Source organism: Dendrobates tinctorius, unplaced genomic scaffold, assembly GCF_039654945.1.
Source record: "Dendrobates tinctorius isolate UK_male_01 unplaced genomic scaffold, ASM3965494v1 ptg000187l, whole genome shotgun sequence".
Taxonomy (NCBI): domain Eukaryota; kingdom Metazoa; phylum Chordata; class Amphibia; order Anura; family Dendrobatidae; genus Dendrobates; species Dendrobates tinctorius.
The window spans coordinates 1,144,284-1,167,748 of record NW_027361854.1 but is presented as its reverse complement, the minus strand read 5'-3'; the positions used below and the strand labels follow the sequence as shown (position 1 = coordinate 1,167,748).

The following is a 23,465-nucleotide window of genomic DNA, read 5'->3' as shown; positions in this document are numbered from 1 at the left end:
CTGATAGCATTGGTTACAGAAGAATTTCTAAACTACTACTTGTTTCGGTTAGCACTGTTGGGGCCATAATCCAGAAATGGAAACAATATATTTCAATAGAAGCTGGCCACGACCATTTGCTCCCATCAACATTTCAGACACAGGAGTAAATAAGATTTATCAAAACAGTTGTCCATGAGCCAAGGACCCTGTGGAGAGCTACAGAAAGACCTGGAATAATAATAATCTTTATTTTTATATAGCGCTTTCATATTCCGCAGCACTTTACAGTTTTGCACACATTATCATCACTCTCCCCGATTGGGCTCACAATCTAAATTCCCTATCAGTATGTCTTTGGAATGTGGGAGGAAACCAGAGTACCCAGAGGAAACCCACACAAACACAGGGAGAGCATACAAACTCCTTGTAGATGTTGTCCTTGGTGGGATTTGAACCCAGGACTCCAGCGCTGCAAGGCTGCAGTGCTATTCACTGAGCCACCTTGCTGCCTGGTTCAACAGCAGGTACAATTGTTTCAAAGAAAACTATAAGTAATGTGCTCAACCTCCATGGTCTGTGTGTACACTCACCATACAAGACTCCATTGCTGAACAAAAAAGTATGTTCAAGTGCATTTAGAGTTTGCTCAGCAACATTTAGAAAAGCATGAGAAATACTGGATACTCAAATGAGACCAAAACTGAAGTCTTTGGATGGCACCATGTTTGGAGGGCAAAAGGCACTGCATATCACCCCAAAAAACACCACACAGTAAATTTTGGAGGTGGGAACATCATAGTTTGAGGCTCTTTTTCAGCATACAGCACTGGCAAACTTCATATACAGTATTTCTGAAATGTAAAGGAACTGGTTCATGATTTTTTAAATATGTTAATAATATGAAAATCTGAAAATTGTAACGTGCATGTATATTTAGCCCCCTTGAGTCAATATTTTGTTGGACCACCTTTTCGCTGCAATTACTGTTACAAGTCTTTTAGTATATGTCTCTACCAGCTTTCCACATCTAAAGGCTGAAATGTTTGAACATTGCAACTTTGCAAACTAGCTCTAACACAGTGAGTTTGGAAGAAGGTGTCGGTGTGCAGCAGTTTTCAGGTCTTGTCACAGATTCTCATGAGATTTGGGTCTAGATTGTGACTGGGTCGTTCGTACACATGAATCATCCATTGTAGCTATGGCAGTATATTTAGGGTTGTTCTGCTAGAAGGTGAACCTACGCCCCAGTCTCCAGTCTTTTGCAGCCTCTAACGGATTTTCCTCCAGGAGTGCCCTGTATTTATCTCCATCAATCTTGTAGTCAACTCTCTGACCATCTTCCCCATCAGTGGTGGAGAAAAGCATCCCCATAACATAATGCTGCCACCACCATGTTTGCCAGTGGGGATAGTGTTTTCGGAGTAATGTGCAGTGTTAGTTTTCTGCCACATGTAGCGTTTTGCTTTAAGCCCAAAAAGTTCTACTTTGGTTCATCTGACCAGGGCACCTTAATAATAATAATAATAATAAGAAGAAACCCATGCAAACACTGGTAGAACATATAACCTCCTTCCAGATGTTGTCCTTGGTGGGATTTGAACCCAGGACTCTGGCGCTGCAGTGCTAGCCACTGAGCCAACGTGTTACTCACCTTATTCCACATACTAACTGTGTCTCCTACATGGCTTTACATACTGAAAATGGGTCTTCTTATCGCTTACTTTCAAAAATGGCTTTCTTCTTGCCACTTTTCCATAAAGGTCAGATTTGTGGAGTACAACTAATAATTGTGGATCTCTGCAGCTCCTCCAGAGTGACCATGGACCTCATGGCTGCTTCTCTAATTAGTGCTCTCCTTGCTTGGGATGTGCATTTAGGTCAGGGGTCGGGAACCTATGGCTCGCAAGTCAGATGTGGCTCTTTTGATGGCTGTATCTGGCTCAGACAAATCTTTAATAAAAAAAAAATTGCTAAATATATAAAACATTCTCATGGGGGCATGGCTTGAACCTACAAGGAGCCGGATGTATAGTAAATCAGCTCCGAGGAGAGGAGAAGAAAACAGCTCACCTAAATCCTCCCTGACTTCCATAAACCATTTTAAAAGACCCCAGACGAGTGACTGCTTATCTAGCTGCCACTGACATTGCTACGTGGACACAACCGGAGCGGAGCAGAAGTGGCACTGACTGTCCCTCACGAACGGGAGTGGAATCATTAAGCGCAGACCGGAGGCGAGCTCATCAGCAGGTAAAGGAAGTTCCTGCACTGTTAGCAGACGTTCTCTTCACCCCAATTTAGCAGTAACTGAGCTCCGCTCGCTCAAGCGCCGCTCTACCTTTCAGGAGAGCGGGCGCCTTATATCCCGGGTGACGGCTACCTGTGGTGCGGATCAGAAGGTCGTTGTGAGGTCAGGAAGTAATGTTCTAAAGACCATTAAGACCATCTTACAATCAAGTTTATCGGATGGAAGTCTCAACGCCTGCATGAAGCTTAACCTCACTACATAGCAACCAGACTACAAAGCCATCAGCAAAACCATGCAGCACAAGAAGTCACATTAATGGTAAGAAGTACTTTATTCATCATTGATTAGCAACAGCATAACAACGTTATTAAAAAGAATTCAGAGGCTTACTATACTTTAAAAGTGTTGGTCTTCCATAAAATGCACACATTTACTTGTATTTAGTCTTAAACATATTGTATGGCTCTCACGGAATTACATTTTGAAATATGTGGCGTTGATGGCTCTCCAGACAGAAATGTTCCCGACCCCTGGTTTATGTGGATGGCCATGTCTTGGTAGGTATTTAGTTTTGCTATACTCCTTCAATTTTTGGAAGATGGATTGAACAGTCCTCTTTGAGATGTTCAGAGCTTGGGATATTTTTTTATAGCCTAACCCTGCTTTACTCTTCTCCACAACTTTTTCCTTGGCCTGTCTGGTGTGTTCCTTGGTTTTCATAATGCTGTTTGACCCATAAGGCTCTCAACTTCACAAAACAGCTGTAGTTATACTGAGAATAAATTACACACAGGTGGGCTCAGTTTAGTATCTGTGTGACTTCTGGAGGCAATTGGTCACTCAGGATTTTATTTAACCCCTTTACTCCCAAGGGTGGTTTGCTTGTTCATGACCGAGCCAATTTTTACAATTCTGACCACTATCCCTTTATGAGGTAACAACTCTGGAACGCTTCCATGGATCCCGGTGATTCTGACATTGTTTTATCGTGACATATTGTGCTTCATGTTAGTGGTAAAATTTTATTCATATAACTTGCATTTATTTGTGAAAAAAGCGCAAATTTTGAGAAAATTTTGAAAATTTTGCAATTTTCCAACTTTGAATTTTTATACTCTTAAATCACAGATATATGGCACTCAAAAAACTTAATAAGTAACATTTCCCACATGTTTACTTTACATCAGCACAATTTGAGACCAAAATTTTTTTTTGTTAGGAAGTTATAAGGGTTAAAAGTTGACCAGCGATTTCTCATTTTTACAACACCATTTTATTTTTAGGGACCACATCACATTTGAAGTCACTTTGAGGGGTCTATATGATAGAAAATACCCAAAAGTGACACCATTCAAAAAACTGCACCCCTCAAGGTACTCAAAACCAAACCAGATTCAAGAAGTTTATTAACCCTTCAGGTGCTTCACAGGAATTTTTTAAGTGTTTAAAAAGAAATGAACATTTAACTTTTTTTCCACAAAAAAAATTACTTCAGGTTCAATTTTTTTATTTTACCAAGGGTAACATGAGAAATTAGGCTGCAAAAGTTATTGTGCAATTTGTCCTGAGTACGCTGATACCTGATATATGGGGGGAACCACTGTTTCGGCGCATGGCAGGGCTTAGAAGGGAAGGAGCGCCGTTTGACACTTTCACTGCAAAATTGGCTGGAATTCAGATCGGATGCCATGTCACGTTTGGAGAGCTCCTGATGCGCCTAAACAGTGGAAACTGCCCACAAGTGACCCCATTTTGGAAACTAGACCCCCCCCCAAGGAACTTATCTAGATATGTAGTGAGCACTTTGAACCCCCAAGGGCTTCACAGAAGTTTATAACGTACAGCCGTACAATTAAAAAATCATATTTTCTCCACAAAAATTATCTTTTCACCCCCAATTTTTATTTTCCCAAGGGTAACAGGACCACAAAAGTTATTGTACAATTTGTCCTGAGTACGCTGATACCCCACATGTGGGGGTAAACCACTATTTGGGTGCATGACGGAGCTCGGAAGGGAAGCAGCGCCTTTTGACTTTTATGGCTGGAATTGAGATTCGACGCCATGTTGCGTTTGGAAAGCCCCTGATGTGCCAAAACAGTGGAATTCCCCCACAAATCACACCATTTTGGAAACTAGACCCTCCACGTAACTTATCTAGATGTGCGGTGAGCACATTAAACCCCCAGTGCTTCACAGAAGTTTATAACGCCCGGGCGTGAAAATAGAAAAATCATGTTTTTTCCACAAACATGATCTTTTAGTCCCCTATTTTTTTATTTTCCCAAGGGTAAGAGGAGAAATTGGACCCCAAAAGTTGTTGTCCAATTTGTCCTGAGTACGCTGATCTCCCATATGTTGGAGAAAACTACTGTATGGGCACACATCAGGGCTTGGAAGGGAAGTAGTGACGTTTTGGAATGCAGACTTTGATGGAATGGTCTGCGGGTGTCATGTTGCCTTTGGAGAGCCCCTGATGTGGCAAAACTGTGGAAACCTCTGACAAGTGACCCCATTTTGGAAACTAGACACGCTAAGGAACTTATGTAGGTGTGTGGTGAGCACATTTTACCCCCAAGTACTTCACAGAAATTTATAACGTAGAGCCATAAAAATAAAAAAATATATTTTTTTCCACAAAAATATTTTTACCCCCAATTTTTTATTTTCGCAAGGGTATCCATAGAAATTGGACCCCAAAAGTTGTTTTGCAATTTGTCGTGAGTAGGCTGATACCCCACATGTGGGGGTAAACCACTGTTTGGGTGCATGGCAGAGCTTGGAAGGGAAGGAGCACTGTTTGACTTTTTCAACGCAGAATTGGCTGGAATTGAGATCAGACGCCATGTTGCATTTGGAGAGCACCTGTTGTGCCTTAACAGTGGAAACCCCCCAATTCTAGCTCCAACCCTAACCCCAACACACCCCTAACCCCAATCTCAGCCCTAACCGTAGCCCTAACCCTAATGGGAAAATGGAAATAAATACATTTTTTTAATTTTATTATTTTTCCATAACTAAGGGGGTGATAACGGGGGGTTTGATTTACTATTTGTGGTGGGTTTTTATGTTTGGCAGCTGTCACACGCTAAAAGACGCTTTTTATTGTAAAAATAGTTTTTGCATCACCACATATTGAGAGCTATAATTTTTCCATATTTTTACCCACCTAGTCATGTGAGGTCTTATTTTTTGTTGGACGCGTTGACATTTTTATTCGTACCATTTTCGGGCACGTGACATTTTTTGATCGCTTTTTATTCCGATTTTTGGGACGCAGAATGAACAAAAATCAGCATTTCATGAATTTCTTTTGGGTGGTGCGTTTACACCGTTCCGCCTGCGGTAAAATTGATAAAGCGCTTTAATTCTTCTGGTCAGTATGGTTACAGCGATACCTCATTTATGTCGTTTTTTTATGTTTTGGCTCTTTTATGCAATGAAAACAATTTTATATAAAAAATAATTATTTTTGCATCGCTTTATTCTGCGAGCTATAACTTTTTTATTTTTTCGCTGATGATGCTGTGTGGTGGCTCGTTTTTTCAGCGGTACCATGTTTATTTATAACCGTCTTTTTGATCGCGCGTTATTGCACTTTTTGTACGGCGGTATGATAAAGCATTATTTTTTGCTTTGTTTTTTATTATTTTTTAAGGGGTTCAATAAAGGGGTTAACTAGTGGGACAGTGTTATAGGGCGGGTCGTTACGGACGTGGCGATAGTAAATGTGTGTACTTTTATTGTTTTTTTTTATTTTCAAAAAATGAATTTATTCGGGAATATATATATATATATATATTTTTTTAAAATTTATTTAGCGATTTTTTTTTTTATTTTTTTTTTTATAAACTATTTTTTTTTTAAACTTTATTACATTGGCCTGTGGGGGACATCACTGTAATATGTCAGATCGCTGATCTGACAGGTTCCACAGCACTCTGTCAGATCAGCGATGTGACAGGCGCTGCTGCAGGCTTTCTCCCTGCAGGAGCCCGAAGGCCATATTGGATCCGGGGACCTGCAGGGAAGGAGGCCCCCGCAGCAGCGCTGCACAGCACGCTGCTGCGGGGGTCTCAGGGAAGCACGGAAGGAGCCCCCTCCCTGCTGATGCTTCCCTGATCCTCCGGTACACTGCGATCATGTTTGTGTGTCGGGGGTTATTGTGCCGGGGGCGGTCCGTGACCGCCCCTGACACATAGTGCCGGGTGTCATCTGTGATAATCAGCTGACAACCGGCCGCGATCAGCGGCGCTCCCACCGTGAGCGCCGTTAATCGTGTTAGATGTACTATTCCGTCCTTGGGACTTAGGTCCCAGGTCACATGGACGGAATAGTACGTCTAATGTAGGAAAAGGGTTAATGTTATCTGACTACAGGGGGCTGTATACAAGTGTACATAACATTCAGATTTATATTTGTAAAACATTTAGAAAAATGTGTATAATTTCCTTTGCACTTCACAAATACTTGCTACTACTTTGTATTGGTATATCTTATAAAATCCCTATAAAATATATTTAAGTTTGGGTGTAACGTGAAAAAATTTAGAAAAGTTTATTGGATATGAATATTTTTTTCAAGGCGCTAAAATTAAAAGAAGGATGAATGGGCAAATGTACCAAGACATTCTTGGTCCAGTAGCATGTGAGATTAGGCCGAGAAACGGACGTGTGGATTCATGAATCGAGATAAAAGAGCAGCCCAAAGTTCAATTATATATTTAATCGCCTTAAGGGCACAGTAGACAATACACTATATCCACAATGGTTATACATATATAATGGTCAGATATGCAAATGCAATAGTGGTAGGACAAAATATAAAAAAGCAGAACATATGGTCAGTTACCAGTTAGATGAAAGGCCTGGATTTTGGGGGTGGGTTGCCATATGGGAGGCTTGTGGTCCCCTCTGTGTGCGACTTCGCCTCACACTGAAGGAAATGTTCCCAAAAGTAAAGCTATTTATTCATTTGGCAAACTTCATAAGCAGAGCGTCACGTTTCTTATGTCTGTCAAGCCAATATGGCTCCATGCGGAGTTAAAATGCATAAGCAGTTTGATAATTATGCTACTGACACTTGCCATTACCTGAAAAGGGAGTACGGGGTTACTTTACAGATAATTGGGATGCTTTATAGAAATTTAACCGTGAATACATGGAAAATAAGCAAGAAGAATGGTACATGGCCATTGTTGGAAGATCTCCCCATTTTTCAAATGATACTTTCAGACCTTGTTTCTTCCTTGTATACGGATTATACACCCGGCTGTTACTGTATGTGGCAAACATATTCATAGGGCCATTTGCACTGAGCATTTGCTAAAAGACCATCCCTTGGGCCTACAGCGGGCCAGAGTGCTTTGGCACACCATTTTTGTCACTTTAGGAAATGGTATTCTACTGTAATTGTTATTTTTACAGTAAAAGTTTACATTAGGAGGCTATTGGCAACTTATGCCATTGTATTCCTATATTGTGTCCTATATTGTAAACTTCCAACCAATTCTAAGCCGAGAGCAGAGGCCCTTGTCCTCCATGTGAATGGGGCCATTGTGTGCATGCTTGAGCACCCTTCCATTCAACTTTGCTACAAAATCCACATCAAACACGACTTCAGTACTCTTTGATGTGATTTATAAGCAGATCAAAAAATTCTGTCTGAACATACCCTAAAACTGTTTGTGAGTGGTAGTGCACATTAGTGACCACTGCTCACATAGACCATGAATGGAGCGGTTCTACCCCTATGTTTACTGACCTCCATTTTTAGGATCAGTGGGGCCTCCATGAGTTAGACTCATACTGATTTTTCACCCTTCCCTTGGATAGGTGATGTATTTTTTTGGTGCAATAACCTGATTATTTTATAATGTTCAGGTCTTAGGAAGTAAATATTATCTTTTGGTGGCAAATTTTGGTAACTGCAATCTGTATAGTGTATTTTGCCTTCCTGCACATGAACTTGGGTTCAAGGAAATCTGTCTCCAGCTTTCTTTGTAATCTGAGAGCAGCATGATGTAGGGGCAGAGTGCCTTATTCCAGCAATGAGTCCACTTAGCAAAAACTTGTTGATAGATTTTTTTCTAAGTTGTAAAGGGGTTATACTGTAATGGGTTGCAACTTGCAACCAGATAAGCAAAGCACTGATTTACATGTTGTGGGCGGATTGCAATTGGTTCAATAAATAAAGCTTACAAACATTGTAGCAAACAATCAAACGGACTCCCATCTATTTCAAGCTATGGCTACATTCACATATTCGGTTTTGTGTTTACCTCCACTAAAAACAAACTGTTTTCCTTGCAAGAGAGAGAGAGAGAGTGCTTTATATTGTGATATATACTTTTTGCGGGCTTGTTTTTTACAGCAAGCAATTGGATATTAGAAAATATCTAAAGATCTGATTATTTCCTTTTTTTATTTACTGTATAATGTTCCATTTCCTCTGGCAGCAACACACTGATTCAAGGGCTTTTCCATAAACTACATATATTTAAAGTTTTATTTAGGTAGTAAAAATATATTGTTGATCCAGGGACCTGTCAGGGCGTAAAAAGTAACTATTTGCACTTTGTGTCACTTTGCATATCTGCAATTTGAAGAGTGTCTTTTGCCACTCTCCAAATGAACTGGGGTTAAAGAAAATCTATCAGCAGGTTCTTGCAATATAGTTTGAGAGCACCAAAGGGTATTTGGCAGATAGCCTGATTCCAGCAATATGTCACTTGCTGGGCTGGCTGATATTGTAGTTTCAATAAAATCAGGGTCTCGTGCCACATAGTCCTCCTGCTCTCTGGAATCCCATCCCTAGCACTGATTGGCAACTTTCTGCCAATCAGTGGTGTGGGCGGAGTTATACAGAGCTCTGCATTGAGAAAACTGTAAGATCTGCAACAGATTAAACATGTATTTTATAAAAAAAAAACTTCAGCAAGCCTAGCAGCCGAGTAAATGACACATCACTGGAATCAGGGTCTTTATTTCTACAGCTTGCTGCTCTTGGATTACATAATAAAAACCTGGTCACATATTGCCTTTTGAGTATTAAACAATTGAAATTGATGGACTTAGGTGTTTTTTAACCCACTAACTATATTTATTACTGTATATGTTTTCAGGGGTATTTCTGTAACTTTGTGTGTCTGATATGCAAGTTCTATATCTCCTGCTAAGTTTATATGAGCACGTAAATAAATGTTCCAAGATTCATCCATAAAAAGTGGGCAATTTTGTTCTCAATTGTTATTGTATGCAATCTGTGTGGGATCTGTGCGGTATTCAATTTTATACATCAGCAGTTATTCTTGACCCAATATAGTTTCCCTATCTTAAAGAACTGTAATGTGTCTTTAAAGGGAATGTTCACTACTCCCACTAACCCTTCTGAATCCGTACGTTTCACTGCTGTAAAATAACACTCATACTCTGCCCCCATACCGGCGAAGTTCCATTAATATCAACACTGGCTCTCCCAAGGATTTGCATGACATTATGTCATGCAATCCCTGGGGCCAGTTAGAGTGGTATTTATTCTCCCTGTCTTCAGACAAATCACATACATGTTGCTCTCTTACTTGCTCCAAATATATATAAATCTTCCGAAGTCAGGAAGAGTGAAGCGACTGCTGATTGGCCACAGAGATTGCATGATATGATGTCACTTGATCCCTGGGATAGCCAGGGCCGACCCTGGTGTAACAGCGCTGACATCAGAGGTGAGCATAAGTGTTATTATTTTACTGGGAGGAATTCAGAATGGGTTGTCCTAGTAGTGGGCAGCCCCTTTAAAAATCAGATGCTACAGATGTGTAAAAGTGTTTGCCTCCTTCTTGATTTCTTATTCTTTTGCATGTTTGTCACTCTTAAATGTTTCAGATCACCAAACAAATATTAGACAAAATAACACAAGTAAATGCAAAATGCAGTTTTTAAATGAAGGTCTTTATTATTAAGGGAAAAAGAAATCCAAACTTACAGGGCCCTGTGTGGAAAACTGATCCCCCCCCCAAAAAAAAAAAACGTAAATTGACTGTGGTGTCATCTTTGAGAAGCCGAGTTCAAATTCCCTAGCCACACCCAGGCCTGATTATATCCACACCTGCTCTCAATCAAGGAATCACTGAAATAGGACCTGCCTGACAAAGTGAAGTAGACCAAAAGAGCCTCAAAAGCTAAACATCATGGCAAGATCCATTTAAATTCTAGAACAAATGAAAAACAAAGAAATTGAGTTCTATCAGTCTGGAAAAGGTTATAAAGCCATTTCTGAAGCGTTTGGACTCTAGTGAGAGCTATTATCCACTAATGGCAAAATATGGAACAGTGATGAACTTTCCCTGGAGTGGCCAAAATTACACCAAGAGCATAGCGGTGACTCATCCAAGAGGTTACAAAAGACCCCACAATAGCATCCAAAGAACTGTAGGCCTCATTTGCCTCAGTTAAAGTCAGTGTTCATGACTCAACCATAAGAAAGACTGTGCGTTCCAAGACGAAAACCACTGCTGAGCGATAAGATCATAAAGGCTTGTCTCTGTTTTGCCAGAAAACATCTTGATGATCCCCAAGACTTTTGGGAGAATACTCTGTGGACTGTCGAGACCAAAGTTTTATATTTTTGAAGATGTATGTCCCATTACTTCTGGCGTAAAAGTTACACTGCATTTCAGAAAAGGAACATCATACCAACAGTAAACTATGGTGGTGGTAGTGTGATGTCTGGGGCTGCTTTGCTGCCTCAGGACCTAGAAGGCTTGCTGTAGTAAATGGAACCATGAATTCTGCTTGTCTGCCATTTGTTCATGACTTCAAGCTGAAGCGCTTTTGAGTTATGCAGCAGGGCAATGATCCAAAACACACCAGCAAGTCCACCTATGAATTGCTTAAGAAAAACAAAATTAAGACTTTGGAGTGGCCAAGTCAAAGTCTTGACCTTAATCCCAATGAGATGTTGTGGCATGACCTTAAAAAGGGGGTTCGTGGTCAGAAAATCTCCAATGTGGCTGAATTACAACATTTCTGCAAAGATGAGTGGGACATTATTCCTCCAAAGCATTGTAAAAGGCTCATTGCCAGATATCACAAACTCTTCATTGCTGATATTCCTGCTAAGGGTGGCCCAACCAGTTATTAGGTTTAAGGGGCAATCACTTTTTTTTATTGAGAACAGGTGTGGCAGTAATCAGGCCTGGGTGGGGATAGGGAATGGGGAATAGAGGATAGGGAATTTGAACTCAGATTCCCAAAGATTTGATAAACCACAGTTAATTTATGTTTTAAGAGGGGGGCAATCACTTTTTTTTTCACACAGGGCCCTGTAAGTTTACATTTCTTACTAATAAAGACCTTCATTTAAAAATTGAATTTTGTGTTTCCTTGTGTTATCGTTGTCTAATATGTAAATTTGTTTGGTGGTCTGAAATATTTAAGTGTGATGAACATGCAAAAGAATAGGAAATCAGGAAAGGGGCAAACATTTTTTCACACAACTGTATATGCTTGATCGTTGTGGAGTTCGTTTACTTTTCTGTATCCATAGAGTTCAATAGGTGAGTCCTATCCGATATGCAGAAGAGAATAGAACATGCTGAGATTTTGTTAATGCGCAGATTCAGTCTATATAAAAAAAAAAAGAAATGCGTGTCTGAACAGCCTGATTGAATAACATTGGTGCTGGTACTGTCCATGTGACACCACTCGGGCCGAAAATTTGGGCTTGTGAACTTGTTTTAAATATACATTTATTTTTCAGTCAATAAGAAAATTATTAGCTGACAGTAAGACGTGTTGTGCATTATTAGCTGTTTTCTCCTTATAAGCAGTGAAAGCTGTGCCTATAATCTCATTATGAGATCACTCAGTGGTAAAGGAAGAAGTTAGAACGTTCTGAAAATCAAGCGCTCCATTGTCATCCTTTATAATAGTTTGGAAAACAGCATTAAATATTTAAGCCAATACCAATAAGAGAAGAGAAAATGGTTTAACCCTCAGTATAACACATGTGGTCTCTGCTTTCCTGCCTCCTCTCACAAATAACTGGATCTAAGAACATGATTTTATATTAATGACCATACAGAACATATTAGCTGCAGGGCAAGCAGTCATCGCTCTGTCCTGTCCAGGTAGCAGCTGATGACTGTGAATAGAACCACTCTTTAAAGGACCTGTCTTCTTAATTTGCTCAGGAGTGATGTTCACAAAGATTTTTCGGAAGTGTGCGTGGCTCTCGCCTCTACCACAGCAGGTGACTTGATGAAAATGTCCTTTACAGGTTTATTGGACTTTGTGGTGTTTGCTGAGAGAAGTGGCCGCTGTGCTTTACTTACCGTAGATATTTACCTTATTAATCGCTTCAGATCCTCTTTTATGCCAGAGAGGCCAACATGCATAGGCGACATAAGAGATGTGTGATTGACATTGCTACTGCTTATTACTTGTTCTTTATTACTTTTTTTTTGCTAATTGTGGGTGGTTATTATTGCCTCTTGGCAGGGGAGTCTTGCATAACTAATAGCGGGGGGCGTTTGTTCTTTTTTGAATGTCATGTTTTAGATGTCAACGTGTCCTCTTGTTGCTGAGGACAAAATACAGAAGATGTGCACATGTTTATACTTGATACTCAAGTATTGTACAACAGAATATATATATATATATATATATATATATATATATATATATATATATATCTGTTCGCAGATATTATATATATATCAAAACAACACATAGACCAGCTAACCTCCGAGCTCTGGATGTTAGATACCTATTTCCTCTGTGTTGCACGGACCAAGACTGGGAACAAGTCCAACAATGTAGAAATCAAGGCAGAAAAGTCCAGCAAGCGGAAACTTCAGGTGGTATAATAAAATCCAAGAATTTTTATTGCAGATAATTTAAAAAAAATCCAGAGTTCAGTAACGAGATGCAGACATAATGCTGAACAGACTACGCGTTTCGGCGGTAACAACTGCCGCCTTCTTCACGGTCTCAAACTGCTTCTGGAATACTCTAACATTCTTAAGCAGAAAAAACATTTCTTAACCTACTTCTTGATTATGAGGTTAAGAAATGTTTTTTTCTACTTAAGATTGGATTTTATTATACCACCTGAAGTTTCCGCTTGCTGGACTTTTCTGTCTTGATTTTTATATATATATATATATATATATATATATATATATATACACAGTCGAACAGCCGTTAAGTAGATTTATGGACTGGATTGTAAAAGGAGACCGATTAGGAAAGAATTACATGTAAGCACCAATAATATTGCCTGTAAGGGAAACAAAATAACCATGTTGCTGATGTGTCTGAATTAAAGGCTGTCTCCCTGATCTGTGTGGTCTTACCTTTCCTCTAAATCTCCTCCTCTGACATTTTATATTTTTGCACTACACCCACGACTCACTGCTGGATCCCCCCTCTCTCCCGTCTCCTGCGCCCCTCAGTTCTTATTTTGTACAGCTGTTCTCAGCCCTTCATTTGTCCCTTCCCGTCTGATTTTACCCAGTGCCACTTTTTTCCTCTGCACACATCCAGTGTGTATCCCTGGCTTTATGTGTTTTCTCCATTTCTCTCCATCCCATTCTTGCCTCCCCCTCTCTCGCTGTCACACTGCCACTCAATCTGTCTCTCTCTCATTATTACAGCAGCACTGTGGCTCTGGAAAACTCTGGGAGAATGTGTTAGATCAGCTAATATGTAATCCAAGGTTGGAGCCAGAATCAGACCCCATTCATCCCAGACAGTTCCCCCTTTCTCTCATACTCTCTTTCCTCTTCCTTGCACATTGGATCCACTCACCTCATCTTGTTGCCTTGCCGCAGGGCTGTCGCAGAGCCAGGATGAGTGAGGAGAACAAGGAGTGGGCAATCCTGTGCCCAGAGGAGTTCACCCAACTGCAGAAGTACATAGATTGTGAGTAAACATCCTCTATTCTCTCCACTGCATATATCCTGATTATTCAACCTTCAGGCTCCCTTGTCCTAGACAGAGGAGAAGACTGCAAGCAAATTGCGCCAGAGATCTACATGTTCAAACCAAATGGTATTTTGTTTCTAGACAGCAGCAAAAAGGTTCAAGATGTTCTGCAGGAGTTTTACGGAGATGGCACCTCCAACCCCCACCTAACAGAGGAGGTGAGCTTTTCTGCATTTCTTCTATTTTTCGCATCCTCTGCACAGGTGCTGTGGTAGAGCTGAAAAGTGACATTACGTCAGGGTGTTTCCCAGTTCTGTATCCAACACAGATGTCCTCTTACAGGATCTGCTGTGACCGAGGTTTCCATGTAAATGTATGTTTTTCAGATGCACCTAGGACCTTCACGATGTCCTTTCATGCAGTATGCTGTGCCCTAAGAAGGCATCGGGCATTTTATATTGCATTAACTATAGCATAAGAAGAAAATAAAACTGTGCAAAGTGAGAAAATACAAATTACGATAGCAATTAGTTCAGTAGGCAAACATAGAAACGCTGTGCACATATCCATGTGACCAACTTCTACAATTACGGTATCTCTAGCGTGGTGGTTCCCTGCGTTTCAGGCTACGTATAATAGATGTTTATATTATTCTCAATGTGCAGAGAGTTTACGGCTAAACAAAAAAGTCATTGTTGATTTTCCAGCAGACTGCAGGTTAGCAAACAATCTTTAATGTTCATTTTAATTCAAGTTGTGGAAAAATCCTAAATCCAAAGTGGCTACCTGCTGCTTCCAAATGGAAAAGAGAGTGCACATAGTGCCTGGGAGGAGAGCATGATTCCTTACCGGTGTGTGTAAAACATTTCGCTTTTATATTTTCTAGTCAATAGATTTTGAGGGGTTCAAGAGTTTCTTGAAAGTCTACCTGGATACAGATGAAATTTCTCCTGCTCTATACAAGCGGCTGTTCATGTCTTTCCTGGCAGCACCCAGCGTCGATGGACAAGGCAATGAAACGGATGGGACAAATGGTAAGTGAGTCTCTGGAAAATGGGTATTCCTTTATGCTTGTAATATCTTTTTAATAAATTATTATTTTTTTCTTTTTTTAATAACAGAAAAAAACGAAATCTCCTGTAGGTATTTGGAGTCCATTAACATGTATACCAGCTTTGGAATATTCTCCTTATTCGGAATTTGTGTCTCAGTTTAGTACTATCAGTGTCCGAGAATGTCCTATTCTTAATGGCATACAGACACGGCCGTATGTAAACTCCTGGCTACCGTGGGCACAAATAATGCAATACACCCGTATTACAGGCCAAATTATGCGCACCAGTTATCATGAATTGCTGACTAATATTGATGCCAATTGATGAATGCTAACAAACGTAATGATAAAAAGGAGAAGAAACTATTGCTTATCATCAGTTATGATGGCAAAAAAATAATTATCAGTGGGCACAATAGATAAATGTATACTTCACTCATAGTAATCTTTATGCAAGGTATTGCTGCCACATAGCCGGGTCCTGGAGTTCAGAGGTGTAGACTGTGCTCCCCACTAAATATGTGCTCCTGTGTCATTAACCACTGCCCTAAATCAGAATCTCACATCTGTATACAAAGATTAGCTCTACCCCTAAAAAGTAACAAACACAATGACTAATTATTATCAGTCACCATCCAGTGACTCAGTAACGCCATGCCATAACTGAATGATATCAACACCCTATTAATCCAGACCCCTGACTATACTTGACTCTTGTCACTCCAGACTCTGTCAAGGAGTGGCTGCACAGGGAGGATCTTGATGCTGACCTGTTCTACATGATCACCTCCTTTCACATCCTCCTTGTCTTAACTGCCCAAGCTTTCTTACCTTTTTGCCCCCCCCCCCTAGGTTTTGCCACTCTTCCCTTCAAGCCTTCCTTTACCTCTTTTAATTACACCCCTTCTGTTATCTTCCCCTTTGATGAACTCTTAGACATACAAGCTGAGATTCTGTGTAGGACTAGTTCAATTGTTGCAAAGTACAAAAACATTTAAGTACATATATTGTAGCTGTATAGCGCTATTTATTTTGTTCTGCTACATCATAGCAGACACCATCTGTGCCCAACGGACGACTACAGTGGTGTTTGTGGTGTTTCCGTCATGCCCATGGTATCTGTTCGTTTACTGCTAAACTAGTGCAATGTGCTTGCTATTTTGTCTGGTATTTTTGGCCAGATCGGATATGGGGCGGAGCATCCTGTGCAGATGTGAACACGGCCTAAAGGGCATGTCACACTAAGAGATATCGCTAGCAATATCGCTATAACTAGTGACGTTATAGCGATATTGCTAGCGATATCTCTGTGTCTGATACTTACCTACGACCGGCTCCCCCGCTGGTTATCGCTGATCGCGCGAGAACGTTCAGGACTGTTTCTCGTCGTCTGCTTCCTGTGGCGCTTCCTGCTGTGAGGACGAGCGACGCGTGGAGCCGGGCGGGAGGACGCAGGATCGCCTGGTGTGACAGGTAAGTAGCGATCCCCGTCCCCAGCGATGTCACTAGTGAGATCTGCCTGTGTGGCAGCTCACTAGCGACCACTTAGCGATGTACCAGCGATCCTGACCGCGTCATATCGCTGGTCGGGATCGCTGGTACATCGCTTAGTGTGACAGTACCTTAACACTGAGACTTGTGCTGGCAGTATCTTCACTTGTGGCCGTGCCCACTCCTCCTTATTGCAGTACTGGAGAGACAGTTAAGTTCTGCTGCCAATCTTTTAATGAGTTACTGATCTTTAAAATGTAATGAACAAAATTTTAAGTAATTAATATTGCAAGCATTTCAAAAGATATTCTTATTAGTATGAGGACCAAAATAATTTCTGTTATCATTTCTTATAAAGATATACTGTGTATATATTTATATACTAGCTGAAGAGCCCGGCGCTGCCGGGCATAGTAACTAACTGTGGTTAGTTATAGCAAATTATAATTATCCTCCATCCCATAGTCCCGTGCCCATATACCCATCATACATATCCACGATCCCATAGGCCCATGCCCATATACCCATCATGCATATCCTCCATCCCATAGTCGAGTGCCCATATACCCATCACACATCCTCCATCCCATAGTCCCGTGCCCATATACCCATCATACATATTCGCCATCCCATAGTCGAGTGCCCATATACCCATCACACATCCTTCATCTCATAGTCCCATGCCCATATACCCATCATACATATCCTCCATCCCATAGTCCCGTGCCCATATACCCATCATACATATCCGCCATCTCATAGTCCCGTGCCCATATACCCATCATACATATCCTCCATCCCATAGTCCCGTGCCCATATACCCATCATACATATCCACCATCCCATAGTCCCGTGCCCATATACCCATCATAAATATCCTCCATCCCATAGTCGAGTACCCATATAGAATCATAGAATCGTAGAGTTGGAAGGGACCTCCAGGGCCATCTGGTCCAACCCCCTGCTCAAAGCAGGATTCGCTAAATCATCCCAGTCAGATGTCTGTCCAGCCTCTGTTTGAAGACTTCCATTGAAGGAGAACTCACAACTTCTCTTGGCAGCCTGTTCCACTCATTGATCACTCTAACTGTCAAAAAGTTTTTTCTAATATCTAATCTGTGTCTCCTCCCATTCAGTTTCATCCCATTGCTTCTAGTCTTTCCTTGTGCAAATGAGAATAACTATGATCCTTCTACAATGTGACAGCCCTTTAGATATTTGTAGACAGCTATTAAGTCTCCTCTCAGTCTTCTCTTTTGCAAACTAAACATTCCCAAATCCTGCAACCTTTCCTCATAAGACAGGGTTTGCAGACCGGTCACCATTCTGGTCGCTCTTTTCTGAACTTGCTCCAGTTTGTTGATGTCTTTTTTAAAATGTGGTGCCCAAAACTGGACACAATATTCCAGATGAGGTCTGACCAAAGAGGAGTAGAGGGCAATAATGACTTCACGTGATCTAGACTGTATGCTTCTGTTAATACATCCTAGAATTGCATTTGCCTTTTTTGCTGCTGCATCACACTGTTGACTGATATTCAGTCTGTGATCTATTAGTATACCCAAGTCTTTTTCACATGTGCTGTTGCTTAGCCCTATTCCTCCCATTCTGTATATGCTTTTTTCATTTTTATTGCCCAGATGTAGTACTTTGCATTTTTCCCTGTTAAAAACCATTCTGTTAGTTGCTGCCCACTGCTCCAGTTTATTTATATCTTTTTGAATCCTCTCTCTCTCTTCTCTAGTATTAGCTATCCCACCTAGCTTTGTGTCATCAGCAAATTTAATCAGTTTACCCTCAATTCCTTCATCTAAATCGTTGATAAAGATGTTGAATAATACAGGGCCCAGGACAGAGCCCTGTGGTACCCCACTTGAGACATTCTTCCAACTGGATATACCCATCACACATCCTCCATCCCATAGTCCCATGCCCATATACCCATCACACATCCTCCATCCCATAGTCCCATGCCCATATACCCATCATACATATTCGCCATCCTATGGTCGAGTGCCCATATACCCATCACACATCCTTCATCTCATAGTCCCATGCCCATATACCCATCATACATATCCGCCATCCCATAGTCCCGTCCCCATATACCCATCATACATATCCGCCATCCCATAGTCCCGTGCCCATATACCCGTCATACATATCCTCCATCCCATAGTCCAGTGCCCATATACCCATCACACATCCTCCATCCCATAGTCCCGTGCCCATATGCTGCATATCCACCATCCCATAGTCCCGTGCCCATACACCCGTCATACATATCCTCCATCCCATAGTCCAGTGCCCATATACCCATCACACATCCTCCATCCCATAGTCAACCATTATGACATCATAATGAGCGGCGGGGCTTGCAACCTATGATGACATCAGCGTCGCCATGGCAACCATTATGACATCATAATGAGGGGCGGGGCTTGACGCGCAGACACTTTTTCGCCATTATGTAGATAGGGGCAAAATTGTTTGGTGAATTGGAACGCGCAGGGTTAAAATTTCGCCTCACAACATAGCCTAGGACGCTCTTGGGGTCCAGACGTGTGACTGTGCCAAATTTTGTGGCTGTAGCTGCGACGGTGCGGATGCCAATCCCGGACATATACATACATACATGCATACACACACTTGAGCTTTATATATTAGATATATAGAGAGAGAGAGAGCTATAAGTTCAATTGTTTTACAGTCTGAGAAAACACGTAAACTATACAGTGCTCAGCATAAATGAGTACACCCCAAAAGATTTGTCAGGAAACCTTTAATTTCCTTTTAGAATCCATATTTTCTATGGGATACCATGCAACAAAATCCTCCCACTGATTGCAAACAAGATTTATTTTTCACATCCAAAAAAGTAATTTTCCTAACAAATCAACGTATTTTACAGATTATAGGATGCATCGGGTTATAAGACGCACCCCAAATTTTGGGGAGGAAAATACATTTTTTGGTGTTTTTTTTTGTTTTTTAAATAAAATGGTGCGTGTTATAGTCTGCTTTTGCTGGAGCTTAAAAAACAGAAATAGACCTAGCTACTATTGGCACTTCTACATCAAAATCTATACCTACAAAAACACAGGAAGCAAAATGCTAAGTAAAAATCACATGAATCTTTATTAACATTAACATTAGGGCAGCACGGTGGCTCAGTGGTTAGCGCTGCAGCCTTGCAGCGCTGGAGTCCTCGGTTCGAATCCCACGAAGGACAACATCTGCAAGGAGTTTGTATGTTCTCCCCGTGTTTGCGTGGGTTTCCTCCGGGCACTCCGGTTTCCTCCCACACTCCAAAGACATACTGATAGGGAATTTAGATTGTGAGCCCCATCAGGGACAGTGATGATAATATGTTCAAACTGTAAAGCGCTGCGGAATATGTTAGCGCTATATAAAAATAAAGATTATTATTATTAACATTAGAAGACATACATAATTTAAAAGAATATTTGAATGGGTAAACAACAAATGGATCTGCAGACACAGGACAACTAATATCAAAATGTACATGTAGTGACTGACCCCCATAAGGAAGAAGCTAATGCGAAATGCACGTCGGGGTGCCATCTGCAGCCAGGTCATGTATGTTTTTTCTATTTGGATCTTGTGTCTCCTTATTATTATTTAGTGGCTGATATGCACTTTAATTTATATACTGCACTGATAAAATTTCGCAAGAAAGTTTGCATTCAGTAGCAATATGCACTGTGATTAGCATTATACTAACATTAATGAAAATGCACATTGTTGTATACAAGGAGTTTCTCCTTTAGTTTTTTGGTTCTCCTATGACTAGGTGATTTGCCTTTCTCCATAGAAATAAATTAGCCTTCTGGTTGTTAACCATTTATACCACTAAACCTTTATAATAATACAATACTTATTGAATATACAAGCACTAATAGCTTATTGACTTTTTTCATAGATTGTTTGAGTACTTAAGTATCTTTCTAAATCACCTTTTATAATTAAAGGGTTAGTGGTATAAGTATTATTAACTATAGACAAATGTTTAGTCTGGATACGTTGAATCTCATAAGTATCAACTGTTTGTATACTTTCTTTAAGAGATTTTTCCTATTTTGCTTTTGGAGACCAATTTGACTTAAAATATTACATTTTTCTTACATGTACATTTTGATATTAGTTGTCCTTTGTCTGCAGATCCATTTGGTGTTTACCCATTGAAATATTCTTTTTAATTTTGTATGTCTTCGAATGTTAATAAAGATTCATGTGATTTTTACTTGGCATTTTGCTACCTTTGGTTTTGCTGGAGCTTACCTAGGGGGTAATGGTGTTGCAAAGGGGTCCCAGGTGGCAGAGTCGCTGTTGGCGGAGGCGGAGACGCTGCAGGTTCCAGGCTTGTAGGACTGGGTGTTTGGCGGCGGCAGGAGTTTGGCCATGGCTGCAGGCCCCAGGCTGGTACTACAAGTTATTCAGTGATGCAGGGGCTCCCCTGACATTTTTTGAAAGACTGGAGTCCCACACCTTCCATACTTTCTAATGCAGTGGACTCTGGGAAGCGGTGCATGCGTAATTGAGATCTCGGGAGCCGAGATTTCAGGAGATGAGATCTCGGCGCCGAGATCTTAATTTGTGCCTGCGGCGGCCATTTTCCCGAAGTTTACCGCATAGAAGAGTATGGAAAGTGAGGGACTCCGGGCTTTCACAAAATGTTGGTGGAGCCCCTGCACCACCGAATACCTCGTCTTACTAGCCTGGGGCCCGCAGCCATCGCCCGACTCCTGCCTCCGCCGCCAGAATCTCCTAGCAGCAGTGACGCTGGGAGCCTGCTAAACCACAGACGGTAAGCTCCACCGCAGCTACAATTCAGATGGTAAGATGTACCTCCATTTTTCCCAAAATTTTTGAGGGAAAAAAGTGTGTTTTATAATCTGAAATATACGGTAATTCAAAACCATATTGCATATATGAGTACACCCCAATGAAAGTCTTAGGAGCAAAGCTAAACCTTAGACTACAAAATATTAATTAACAATAATTTAACCACAGGTAAGTCTAATTATTCATTAAACCGATGTCCAGCAGACAAATGACTATAAAAGGGCATTACCTAACAAAGAAAACCCCTTCCCAATTTATGCTGTCAGCAATGGAACCACAGGGAAGAGAAATATCACAAGACTTGAGAAAGTGTCAGAGTCCTTATGTGGGGCTGCATGAGTGCTGCTCATGTCGATCTCATCAATGAATTCACAGGTGTACTGCTCTGTATTGAAAGAGAAGATGCTTCCATCACTCTGTGTCTTTGGTAGACGTGCGCTTTCAAACATGACAATGATCCAAATCACACATCTAAGGCCACTGTTTTCTGAAGAAGAACAGGGTAAATGATTCAGTGGCCAAATATGTCTCCTGATCTGAACTCAATGAAACACCTATCACTCAACTTTTCAGAATTTCCATCACTCTCCATCCAGCATCCAATCTTTAGAAGAGGTTGTTCTTGAAAAATGGAAGAAGATAGATGTTGCAATCTGTCGTCAACTTGTTTATTCCTTGCCTAGAAGTGTATTCTTTTTGCATCAATTAATTTGAGTAAAACTGAAGGTTTTGTTATGAAAGTTATATTATTAACATTACTTTCATGTTATGGGTCAAAAAATAGTCTATGAAACTCAGTCTTGTCAAAATTCTGGAAGTTGATATTGATTAAAAATCTTACTTTTCAAAGGGACTAAGTCATTTATGATGAGCACAGTATGTATAAGTGAAAGATCTATCCATATCTTGGTTTTGGCTACTTAGTATACTTTAAAGGTATGAAAAAAAAATATTTTTTCCTGCTGTCCCTTTACCTAAGAAAGCTTGGTGGACTATGCTTTCCTACATGGAAAAAAAATGTAAGGCTGGGGTCACACTAACCGGCGAGAAATACGGTCCTTACTTTCCATGCTTAATACGGAGAAATGTCCCCTAAATAGTGATCTGTATGTCATCCATAATCAAGGTGTGGTTGCATATTTTGCGCATGTAAGCATCCGTTTGCCGAGATTTTCTCGCAGGCTTGCAAAATGGACATATAATGGATAACGAAAGAATAGATATATACACATAGAATACATACACATATATATATATATATATATATATATATGTCATTGAGACATATATATATTTCATAGAGTTCTACATAAAAGAAACAAAACAGGGCGCATCCACCGTGTGAAGCCTTTAAAACACAATTGTAATGGTGAGGCAAGGAGAGACTCACCTGATAGGGTTGTGAAACTTCGGTCACAACACCTACAAACGCATGAAACAGCTGCTGCAGTCTGCACAGGGTCCAAGGACTTGTAAGTGAAGATGGCTTTAAGGTGCAATGATACACTGCGCTGCTGTAGGTATAATTCAAGGAACTTTATTGGTGCCTACGCGTTTCCTGAGCTGTCCCAGCTCACTTATAACCTGACTACTCTCTGCTCGCCCCTCTTGTACCTTGCAGCTATCTCTGTGTGTGACTCATTGGCTACGTCCTGACTATTCTCCCTGTCTATGCCCCTTGGTAACTTTGTCTCGCAGTTACACTGCTAGGAGTTCTCTTGCTGCTCCTAGCTCCCTGGAGTTTAGGCCACGCCCCTAGCAGTCACGTGTTTCAGGTCCTGCGGCTCTGAAGTACGCATCTACTCAGCTGCTGCCCACTCCACAGGTATCGTTGAGCACAGTTCGCTTTACTCAGGACACGCGCACTGGCTCAGTGAGCAACTTCAGTGCGGTGTTCCTG

The 23,465-nt window shown here is 40.9% G+C and overlaps 1 protein-coding gene across 14 annotated transcripts in view; it reads left to right on the top strand.

Annotated features, from left to right (window-relative positions):
• The window catches only part of DGKA (diacylglycerol kinase alpha), a 339,192-nt gene that overhangs the window by 194,744 nt on the left and 120,983 nt on the right, over window positions 1–23,465 (top strand). For 10 of the 14 annotated variants that reach the window (XM_073552212.1, XM_073552217.1, XM_073552211.1 and 7 more), the window contains 3 exons: window positions 14,061–14,151; window positions 14,296–14,372; window positions 15,041–15,188. The exons of 1 other annotated variant lie outside the window; for it this stretch is intronic. In XM_073552212.1, the coding sequence (XP_073408313.1) occupies window positions 14,079–14,151; window positions 14,296–14,372; window positions 15,041–15,188 (298 nt within the window). In that variant the 5' untranslated portion in view covers window positions 14,061–14,078. Of the gene's footprint in view, window positions 1–2,529; window positions 2,549–13,418; window positions 14,152–14,295; window positions 14,373–15,040; window positions 15,189–23,465 lie in introns of those variants that run through there. 3 more of the 14 variants (XM_073552209.1, XM_073552208.1, XM_073552210.1) reach the window with 2 other exon arrangements.